The sequence below is a fragment of the Drosophila erecta genome, unplaced genomic scaffold (assembly GCF_003286155.1).
Source record: "Drosophila erecta strain 14021-0224.00,06,07 unplaced genomic scaffold, DereRS2 tig00000055-arrow-pilon, whole genome shotgun sequence".
Classification (NCBI taxonomy): Eukaryota; Metazoa; Arthropoda; class Insecta; order Diptera; family Drosophilidae; genus Drosophila; species Drosophila erecta.
Genome location: NW_020825200.1, coordinates 10139973 through 10151652, shown reverse-complemented (window position 1 = coordinate 10151652; position 11680 = coordinate 10139973). Strand labels below are relative to the sequence as shown.

Sequence of the window (11680 nt, the reverse complement as noted above, 5' to 3'; positions counted from 1 at the left end):
GGTTAGCGTTTGCCTGGCTACCAAATAAAAAAGCGCTACTCAAAATACGAATCTACTTAAAGATTAAGCCATTGATCTTAATCTCATTCTTTTGAATGGTGAAAAAGTTTTCTCTAAACAAAGTATTATCTATTTCGATCAATTATCCGTTTAGGGGGTAGTTTCTAGGACAAGCTTTGCAGGAGAAACCTTATATAAAAGTTGGTAGATCTTTTGGTTTCGCATGGGATTCGAGGGCGTTTCTAAGGCTTCTTGTTGACTCTACTGATGATGGGTGGGTTACATTTATCAAGGCGCGTGCCCATCTTCTTGTTTATGACTGATATGATTGAATTAGCGTTGTCGACTACTGTGTTTTGTTTTTGGTTTGGTTTCGGTTTGGTTCGGCTGGGATTGGATGATGGAATGCGATGTTGATGATAATGTGTGCAAAGAAATACATAGCGATATAAAACGGAAACTTCAAAAGAATGTATGGCATGCAAAAACGACTAGGAACGATTGCTAGAAAGAACAAAGAGGGATGAACGAGCGAGTAGAGTTGTAGAGAAGAAAAATAGACGAGCTTAAAACGACGAGAGAGGAACGACGAAAGATCGACAACGATGAGGAGCGCACGATGATGAATCGAGTTCGTGATGAAGTAACGAGTGGCGAGTAGCTTGTGCCCGCACTCGTTGTTTTCGGGGTGTTCAGGATGTTTTTCTCTGTTTTCTCTGCTTTCGTTTCGGGAGGCTAAGTTCACACAGAAGCTTTGGCTGAAGTTCACTGCTTCCACTACGCAGCGAATTTTGATTATTTTTATTGAGATGAGATTGTAAGAGTGTGGGCATAATTTTCACAACTTAAGCCTAGATCGAACTCATACCAAGCAACACCCGATGTCCTTCGCCCCTCAGTGCCACCTCCTGCGGCGGTAGGTCACCTGTTCGTTGACCAGCTGCCAGAACTTGGCATTTAGCCAAAGGACGAACAGGAGCAGCTGCATCAGTAGCGGCCATTGCTGCAGCTCGTGCCGCGTCCTTCGCACCAGATGCTGCAGGCGTTGACCGCTCCGCTTTCCACCGCCGCCCAGCGACCGTTCGACCGGCGGCTCGTAGCTCAAGTTGTAGTTGTAATAGTAGTAGTAGTTGTTGTTGTAGTGCTGCATCTCTACCGGCACCAGATCCGGGGATTCACCCGAATCCCGGCCCGAAACTTGGCTGCTACATTGGCTTGGGGTGTCTAATTGCTGTTGGTGATGTGGAGGCTGTGCCTCAAAGGTATATTGATTGGTTTCTGTTCCATTTGCTGTTGTTGTTCTAGTTGTTGTGTTGTGAGTCGTGGAATGGGTTGCATTATTATTGTTTGGCTGGTTATCATAGTTATGGCGGTATTTCTGTGGTTTACGATAATATTACATAATAACGCATTTGCCCTTTTCGGCCCACGGATTGTTCTTCTTATCCGGCGCATTGATCAACGGATCGTTTTTCTCGTTCTCCTCGATGAACGAGCGCATTCTGTAAAGAAATTTGATTATGTATTAGTTTCTTACGTGTAAGTAAATAGATATGCAAGTTGAAGAAAAATATTTAGAAGTACTTTTATCCATATATCTTATATCCATCCTGTACTCGACAAAACTTTTGAAATTGGTCCCGTTTCGCTGACCTTTGCCATAAAACTGAGCTCCATCAATTTAATTTGGTAATCTTGTTCCTTAAAGCTCATAAAATGTGTAAGCTCTGGTTGAGGCTGGTCTTTGTTAGAAATCAAGACATTTTACAGGTATAAATACAAAAGGGGACTGCCATCCGCACTTACGGCTAAGCGGACATAAACTTGTAAATACCCCACTTTCGAAGGAAAAGGTTTGAATTCAGATCTGAATGGCAGAGGACAGCAGATTTTATGTTAATCCACACGCAGATGGACATTAAAATGTTTGAACAGTTTGTACGCGCCAGGGAAACTAACATTTCAAAAGCTCCTTTCGGTTCCTTCGTCGCTCTCCGAAAAATTCGCATATAAATTTTGGCATTGTTGTTCTTATTTTTGGTGTAATACGCTTATCCTTTGGGCCATAAAATGGAAGCCGTTTGCATTAGTCCCTTACTTTATTCGCTCTGTCTGACTGCCTGTCGCCTTCGCCGTCGTCTGTTTATCTATTTTATTTCGTTTTCCCTGCAGCTCCTCAAGACAAAACATTTCCTTCTTTTCCCTTCCATTTTCCTTTTTTTTGCTATATTTGCAAGAATTTATTTATTTAAAGGGAGTGTTTGCGAGGAGCAGAAAGCAGCTTGAAGGCACTTGTTTTGGCAGCCAAGAAATAGACAGTTTGAGAGACAGTCGACTGGGAATGAGTTTTGCATTTCAATTTGTTAGTTTCGTATCTTGCCGTCTCTTGCTCTTAACTTCTTTTCGTAAGTCTCTCAACTGGAAAACCTACTTCATTGTTTTCTTGTTAATAAGACTTTTTAGGAAGTTCTCAAATTAAAAGAGCAGAAATGGTGCTTGCTGCACCTTCGGCAACTTTCCTGTAGCAAATTCCTGAGCATTTAGCATAAATTTGTAAAATGCATATTAAATTAAATTAAATTAGTACTAAATGAATGAGCAACAGCAAATATTTCATTTAAGAAAAGCAAGTATTTATTTTCTGAAACAGTTTACTCCGGTTTCGATTAAAAGTTCGATTGAGTACAACACTTTTCGCCCTGAATGAAAGTCAGCCAGCCTGGGCCATCAGCCATCAGCTGGCCCGTTCGGTTGGCTGTGGGCTCCAACGCTTTCTGAATTGCGCTGCCCACGCGAGGCGGCGTCCAAGTAAACAAATACATGTGCGCACGGCTGTGATAATAAGGCGTCGCGCACATGTTCAGCTGTAAGGTCAGAGCACAGCGTGTCCTTACAGTGAGCCATGGCCACAGCGACACAAGCACACGGCCAACAATGGGATTAAAGATCAAGGACAATCTGATCACTTTTCAAGATTCATGTCATCACATCGATTCGAGCTTAAGAAGATTTTTACATACATGCACTTGGAAACTATCATAATCTTTATTAGAAAAAACAAGATAGAATTCTATTGTCGAGTTCCGCGACTATCAGATATCCGTTACTCAGCTACTGAAAGTGCAAACGAGAAAACAAGACAAAAATAATGAAATGATAAAACAAAAATATTTAAAAGAGTGGGCGTAAGAGTTTTGGGCGGATTGTGGACGTTAGAGTGGGCGCGTCAAAAAGTTTTCTGGAAAATCTATAGAAATTTTTTAGATATATAAAAAAGTGTAAAATATCATTTCCTCAATATCGCGCTTGTCAAACGTGCTACCTACGATGCCGTCGAACGCAGTTCGATGCAGAACGCAGCTGCCATGGAACGCACCGATTTTTCGAAGAGCCCTCCTCTGCGCTTCTCAGACGGGCTACGTAAGCTTCCATCGCACGCACCGAATTTTCGAAGAGCCCTTCTCTGCGATTCTCAAATGGGCTACCTAAGCAGCCGCATAACTTCGTTTTCGAAGAGCCCTCCTCTGCGTTTCTCAAATGGGCTACATAAGCTGCCATGGAACGCACCGCTTTTTCGAACGGCCTCCTCTGCGCTTCTCAAACGGGCTACGTAAGCTGCCATCAAACCTTGTTTCCGCAGTGGTTCTTCGCCCAGGGCTTCCAATTCCTCCGGATCGGCACAGCATTTCCACGATTCCTGGACACCACCATTATGGTTTCATGGTAATAAAGATCCTCCGGCTGATTAAGGGCATCCGGATAGTTAAGTAGCTGGAGGCTAAACCAACAGTGCTGCCAATAGCGGGTGAGTCAAAACATTTAGATGTATACGACTTCGAAATCCGATTAAGATAAGTTGAGTTATGGAGTTTAGAACTTCAGCCTACAGCATAATACATCAGAAAAATTAAAAGAAATAATTTAATGCCACCTTAAAGGCATTATCAAGACGCGCTATCCTCTGTATGGCGATGGTGATTTGTGAGGCTGCAGTGCTTTCCTTCTCAGTAGAAGCTTGACATATAACGCAAGTAACCTCACTAGATCCCGTTCACCAGGAAGGCTCAATAGATGTAAACCGTAGGATCTCATACTTCGATCTCCAATAATAAGGCTCAGGCGTACCCGACCGAATCCATTTTTATTTATTCATTGTTAATCTAAACCCAAAACTCTGGAAGCTGCAACTTTCTAGCTTTTGAAGTTCCTGAGAACTTGCTTGCTTTTGTGCTGGCAAAATCTTATTTTATCAGAGAAAGGAAAATGCTTGGGGCACTTTTCCCATCCCCAGTCCCAGTAAATAAATACTTTGATTGCCCATTTGCCTTGGTTGCTTTCTGCACTTTCCGGCAAACAAATTGCATATTTCAGAAGCGCCAGCCATTTGTGGCTTTATTTATCGGACAAATGTTTTCTTTTGGCTTCTTGACCAAATCCTGCAGATGTTCCTCGCCTCTAAGCCACCCTTTCCACTTCCCATTATTTGTGTGTTCGGGTTCTGTGTGCGCTTTCATTTGACCGCAAAATGTCTTTAAACATTGTGGGGTTACTTTGATGTCGTGCTTGTTCGATTAAATCCAATAATTTGCATTGCATGTGGCGAGGTGTTTGGAAGTTTGCCATTAATAGTTCTGATTGTTCCCACCAACCCCGTTTCACTGATGCCTCCTGCCTGGATCTCAATTATCGCATGCCGAGGTGTGCAGGTGTGCAGGTGGGCTCCGCCCCTCGTGTAATAGTGGGCGTGGCATGCATGCATAATTTAACTTAACAAGAGCATGTCGTCGGCAGCGATGTCCTTGTTACACCGGTGTCGTTATCCTCATGCCAGTGCTCGGGATTTTCTCTATTTCCTTGCTCATTTTCCGCATCAACAGAGCAAAAGGCAATGTCATGCCAGCGGTTGGGGACATTTGTCCCATGAAGGACTGCCTAAAACAATGCCCCCTGCCTACTGCTTTTCCGCCAACCCATTTTCCATCCTATTCGTTCTGGCTAATGGGCTTATGACTTTGCGGTTTCAGTCCGTGCAGCCGGGAAAGCTCAAAACACACATACAGGCACACTTGGAGAAAAGTAAAAATGAAAATCCACTGAGCTTGGGAAATATTCTTGTAGGTTTTCTGCTTTTTTTTAGGGGTAAACAAAGGCCAAGGGTTTTCTGGGCTTCGAGATTTGACTCGGCAGTCAAGGCCAGGTCGAAGCGCAGTAAACAAAGTTGTTATGATGACGTTGGATATTTGGCAGCCAAAACGTAAATTTGGAAAATTCCTAGGGATCCGGGACCTTCTGGCGACCCAAGGTTATATAGACTCCAGCCTGGCTCTTATCATTAAGCCCTTTTCGTAAGCGTGCTGCTGAACATGCATTTTTAATGAGAGTATCAAAGCGGATTGAAAAGGGCATGAACAATGTCCCATGTACCCCGTAAAATGTTGTGTACGAATTCAGATCAAAAAGACGCAAAAATGAAGTAGAAGCAATTAACATTTTTTTTTTTTTGCCATCATAGGGGCTTCTCTAACTTTGGTAGAAGCCAAGAAATAGTCTAGAATTTTGCTCTTGAGTTTTCCTTTTACCTTCGGGCTGCTCAGACCCACAAGTGCATGACATCATTAGCATCTGTGATGAGTTTCCCTTGTTTTGGAGAACTTTTCTCATAACACAAGTAGGTAATGGGAATGTAAGTAAAAGTAGACGAAATGCCACAGGGACATAAAAACTTTTATTCGTCATCTGCATTTAATTTGAGTGCCTTTGCCGAACATCGTTGCTTTGCCAACACAACTTGATTGCCTTTCAAACTGCCATTCAGCGGCGAACACATTGAAAACTAATTCAGCAGCCGTTAATTTAATATGTTGACCACAAGACCATACTCGTTCCCCATCAGGTCTGGAGCCCCCTTTACTAACCACAAAACCACATGGCCATGTGGACCATGCTGGGCTTTTATGTCCTAATTGAAATGCCTCCCATTTGCCACTTTACTTTCACATGTACATATATCCTGGGCAGAGTGAAGCTCACTGAATAATGCTAAGAGTCTGGAATGAAAAGTCATTTGGACGCACTTCCCGACATAATCACAGAGTGCCTGACAACATTTTGCTTTTAGGGTTAGGCGATTGAAGTGCCGTGACGAGTAATAGGGAAATCCAAACGAAGGGGAACAGAAGGTCGAGTCACAAAAGCCAAAAGATGATGGAAATTAAACAATAATGGAAATCGGCGGAGGTTGCATTAGGAGAAATTAATTATTAATTTACACAATACAATCGAAGCAATCAAATGGGCTGAAAGGAAGGGCTTTTATTCGAAAAAAGGCGATTCAAAATATTCAATGTATTTAATTTTGTGTGAGAGCTATACGCATTCTCTAAGGCACTTTGAATCAAACCCTAATTGACAGAGGACCAGCCAACGTTTTCTGATTGGCATTGAACCGAAATTAAATGGTCGTTAAATTCATGCCGAAGACTTCGATTAATGAAGTAATTTGTGTTATATATCTGCCAGCAAAAATTCGATTTCAGGGTCTAGCCAACCCACATCAATCTAAGCCCAGCGGAATGAGGGACACACGCACAATCTATAATTAAATGCGAAAGCAACATTTGGTATACCTGCGCTTTCCCGCCCGAAACCAAGCAAGCAATCATTTACCTTGAAAAGTTTTCTACCTTTTCCGGTCCGTCAGCTGCACAAAAAAACATAAACACGAGGTAAATGTTGATTTATGACAACCACAAGCACACACAAATGCCATTGTGCGTATACGTAATCACACGCAATCTTAAGCGCCCGAAAGCATGCTACAAAAAGCATTATTTATCGATGGCAGCTGCAGTGGTAGACGCTGTTCGTATTCGAAAGCAGATAGCTAGATCCAGCGGCTTAGAAATTAGAATTGCCTGCTTTTCCGAAAGCCCAGAGCTCACCTCAACCCAAAACCCAAAAAAAGCCCCACATACTCGCACATTTCATATTCAGCTTGGGTAAACAAATGCGTCAGCCACATGTCAATTTGCATCTGCTTGTGTTTTCCTCTGTCTGGTCGCCTTTATCTCAGCCCCAGCCCCTCGATTCAATTCGCTTGGCACGCATTGTTTATCTTTGCCACGCATGTGACAGAAATGAAAAGCTTAAAATTTCATTTGAAGCCTTTTGTAATTGTTTACACACCACGGAGTGTGGGGGATATCCTTTCCTTCCATCAGGTATCCATTATATTTCCTTCAATTTACAGGGTTGAAGCTGCTATACTCTAATAAATATTTTATTCAAATGATTAAACCACAACAATATTCCTAGAAATAGTCCAAGTCATTTTTGCATGCTTTAATGTACTAAAATCTTCAGCACCATAAAAACTGAATGTAAATAATTTCGAGGCAGGGCATTTTTGCGTCTCATTATAGAAAGAATATATTCATGTCCTCGGCTAGTTTTCATAAACTCATATTTAGAAAGTGTTTCTTCGCACGACCTTCGCCGTAAACTAATTTCTAGCTCATTTCACCCCCACACACACATATGCACGTTCTCATCCGGATAAGGGTGTGTGTTAGTGTGTGTGCGAGTGTGTGTCGCGGCCTTCTGCTAAATTTAGCACAATTTTAAGCGCCACAGCAAGAAAAACAGAATTCCAGCGCCGAAGAAACGCAAATGGCACTTAAAACCCAGCAGACAAAACTTTGAGGGTCTTCCTGCCATAATTTGCACACATATGCATGTGTGTGTATGTGTATATGTATGTGTGCACGTGCCTGTTTTGGTATGTGTAAGCCACCATGCTCTTGCACTCATTCAGCTAATTGCATTTTAATGCGCATTATTTAGCTGCCCATTGCATATTTCTCAGGTGCTTACAACACAGAAATATGCATAAAATTCCGCTGTCGTTATTTGTTTTTCTATTTAGCATAAATAAATTGCATGTGGGATATGCAAATTTGCCCTTGTAACACGCTAAATGGATGTGGATGCATTTTATTAGGTGAGCTGTGGGCGAGATTTGCATACCTAAGATGGTGTGGAATAGGAGGTTCTGCCAGGTGTGCACAAATCATGGCGGTTGTGCTGAGCTATAATAAAACTTGTGTAAATAAATGATATGAAGCTTATAGTGCATTCAATCTTCGTGCAGATTAAAAGCCCAGCTTTAACTATTTAAAATCAGCAGCATGGCATTTATTGGTTTACTCAGTAGAATGGTTGGCGCTTTAAGCGAACTGCAAGTCACGACTGCTTTCCAAAGGTACAAAAAACTCAATCAGCATAACTACTTAAAAACCGAACTGTGCAGTGAATTACTAAAAGCCAAGTCAAGAATGAACAACTGTTAGCAGGCTTAGCAGTTTGACTGACTTTTGTTTGCACTCACAATTGGCAAGAAGGTGAGCAGGGAATTTCGTGGAATTTCTGTCCATGTCATATACACCGAAATGCACAAAACGCTAATCGCTGCCCCCTACCTGATCCACTCAATGAAGAGTATCCGTTTGTCCCCTTTCCTTTGCATTTGCTCCACCAACAAACAGCTTTAGTATGCACTAGCCGACATCCAAGCCCCTCTCGTCTTCATTTTTGGCCACCACAGAAGTGTGCTCGGCATTTTCTTAACCATTTCCTTGGCTCGCTGGCATTCTTTTGGCCCCAGGCTCAGGCTCAGTCTCAGTCTCAGCCTCAGCCACCACTGCCTTTTCATGAATAACAAATCAGGCTAAAAGACAAAATCTTCTCCACACCCAAGCCGAGCCCCACATTCTGCCGCCGGATTCTAGGATCTGTACAATTCCGGAGGTCGGGGTCCATAGCCTGAACGGGCAAAAGCCGCAAGTTCTATGCATAGAAAACTACGCCGAGCACGATGACGAGGATGAAAGCCTTAAAAACAAAAAGCAGCAGGAGAAAAAGGATGTTTAGCATGGGAATGGCTGGCTGGAAAGGGCTCGGCCGGTCCACTTTCGTTGAATTGAAAAGAAATTGTGCAAAAAACACTTGTGCCGAGCTCTTCTCAGTTTTCGATTCAGAGTTCTCGACGTCGTCGTCAAGTGTTTGTCAAAGTTTGCCCCAGGTTAGGCCATGGAATTGTAGCCCGTTTTTGTTCATTTCAAAAGTAGCAAATCAAATGACGTGTGACAAGTGCGGTCCGCAAGGATATTTATGCGAAAAGCAACTCTGAAAAGGCACTGACAAATAACCGGCTCAACTGGCAAGGCCACCTTGGCGAATGTACATAAATAAGTCAACAAGTTCGATAAAAAACATTCCGTGTGGTGAGCAGAGAACAGGTAACTTTAAAACCCAAGTTTTATGCATCGAACTGTCAAGTTTTCTTATCTTAAAGATTTTATGGAACTAATCAATGTTAATGACTTGTGCAGAAGCTTACACTTTAGCTGGAATTCATTCGCTCTCATTTAAGATACTTTATAATTGGGTCATTCGTGAACTTACTAAATTAGACTTACTTTTGTTTGGGAAGTCGTTTACTACATTATGACATTCGTTACATTTTATAGACTTCTCTAAATCAATTTAAAATCGTTCAGACTAAGACTTGACATGCAATTTCACTTAAATGCGCCCACTTCTCCACGCAATTTTCCAGGTGAAATTCGATTGAGTGCAGAGGGAAAACAGAAATCAATGGTAAATGGAAACAGGCTAAGCTCAACTCGCACGTATCTTATGTGCCAACTGGAGAAGACACACTTAAGTTGCGTGTGGAATAAAGCAATATTTTGCATTTCCCACCGCCCAATCGCACAACCACAAACCGACTTAACTCAAACTGCGCAGAAATGGAAAACACTGAAACAGAAAGCTAAGCACATGTGTATATCTCAGAGCTGATTGCTTATTTACCACTTTACCATTCCCGGCACGCACAATTCCGGGGAAGGGCATTCGATTTTAAGAGAGCTTAAGTACATAATACCTGGCTCACTTCGATAATTACAGATCGGATGGCGTCTAGATGTATGTATGTACAAATGGCCGGGAAGGTGGGTAATGCAAATGCATAATGCTCGTCTGCTGATGAAGTGAATGTTGAGGCGGAAATTTAATGCCAGAAATTGCAAATTTCCTGCTATCAAAAACTTGTCGAGCGGTGTGGAAGGAAGCTCTCCGCCTCCATCCAGCACCCAAAAACCCGTGCCACTCCACAAATACGAGTGTGTTTGATGCAAAAATGGTTAGCCAAGTGTTTTTGTTGTCCCCGTTTCGGTTGTTATGTATATTTGCATATTTGATTTGCAGCAGAACCAGTTTTGCTGCTGCAGCCAGATTTGGCCTCCACTTGCTACTCATTTTGTGTCTTTGCCACACATGTCATACACTTTTGGCAACAGTTGAAAATGAATCTCATTTCGGTCGCTGTATCTTTAACACATGTAAATCGGAGAGGCGCCTCCATCTTATGATTTCAGGAAATTTGAATCATCTAATTTTCAAAGGTTTCTGCTTCTAAGAGCAAAAGCAGAAAATATATAATGAGCTTTTCCTAACGAAAGGATGCGAAGTGTGCAATATATGCACATAAATAGTACGAGTGATTTTAAGAAAATTACAAAACTGATATAATATATAACTAAACAGCTGAGTTGTAGCTTAATCGGCACTTTAATGAATTAGTTTTATCTTAATATAGGTTAATGGCTAGATTGACAATCGTCGCATAATGACAAATGTCCTAAGCTGCAGTAGACTATGAAACAATAAAAAGTAGATTTTTTGGCTTAGTTTGCTTTGAGGGCAAAGCCTGTCGCTGACTGATTAATTGAAGCGGAAAAAAGATGGCCAAGTCTGCGAAAAAGCCATGATTGATAGTTTAAGTTGAGTTTAATGAGGCCTGAAGCCCACAGAAAACCAAGTTTGTTATTCGGAGCTTAGCACTCGCCATTTTCGCAGCAAATCCTTAACCACACAATCTCTTTCAAGACACTTCGCTCCACAAACTCTGCTTCGTGAGTCACGCACTTTCTTTATTAATATTTATACACATTTAATCGGCACGCAAAACTTAATTAAACTTTCCGCATTGCTTTTTTCCCGACCTCCTAAACCATCAAACCCGCCAAAAAAAAAAAGGAATGAGCATTGCATGACTACCCTGACAAATTGCCAGTGAGGATGTCGAAGGATTTTGAAGGATGAGTGGGTGGTGTAACGTTGGACGGCATGTCCAGAGCCGAAAAGCAATTTGCAAGCTAAATGATGATGGTTCCCCGCACTTTGTTATGCAATTTTTAGCAGCCCAGCTTGCTGCTCTTTTAAATGCAAATTCTCCACAGCGACAATTAATTCTGTTCCTCGTTTTGGTTAGCAAAAGTGTGTGTGAGTTATGTGTCAGTCCCACATCCGCCGAAAACTAGGCTACAATTTGTTTGGCCCGAGCCGAAAGTTGTTACAGTTTGATGGGACATCATCAATTAACTGCGCACACAACTGTACTTCCCGGCCAGAAGAGTGGTCGAAAGGGGTGGTACTTTAGTGGCGGGGAAGGGGGTGGCCATCATTTCTGACGTCCTGCGGTTTTCACCCAATGGTCGGTCAATTGCAAACGAGGATACAAAGTTGTTGCTCTGTACGCTTGAAAAGTTTGCCGTATCCTTTTAGCGTTAACTGTACTTTTTTGTTAGTTAGTTGTCGCTGCTCTCAACTCGCTCTC

At 42.2% G+C, this 11680-nt stretch overlaps 1 protein-coding gene across 3 annotated transcripts in view; it reads right to left on the bottom strand.

Annotated features, from left to right (window-relative positions):
• Positions 1 to 753: 753 nt before the first annotated feature.
• LOC6542531 (guanine nucleotide-binding protein subunit gamma-e) overlaps positions 754 to 11680 on the bottom strand; it is a 38240-nt gene continuing 27313 nt past the window's right edge. For 2 of the 3 annotated variants that reach the window (XM_026978821.1, XM_015159932.2), the window contains one exon: positions 754 to 1502. In XM_026978821.1, coding sequence (XP_026834622.1) covers positions 1397 to 1502 — 106 coding nt within the window. In that variant the 3' untranslated portion in view covers positions 754 to 1396. The remainder of the gene's footprint in view (positions 1503 to 11680) is intronic. The other variant, XM_001969249.3, reaches the window with a different exon arrangement.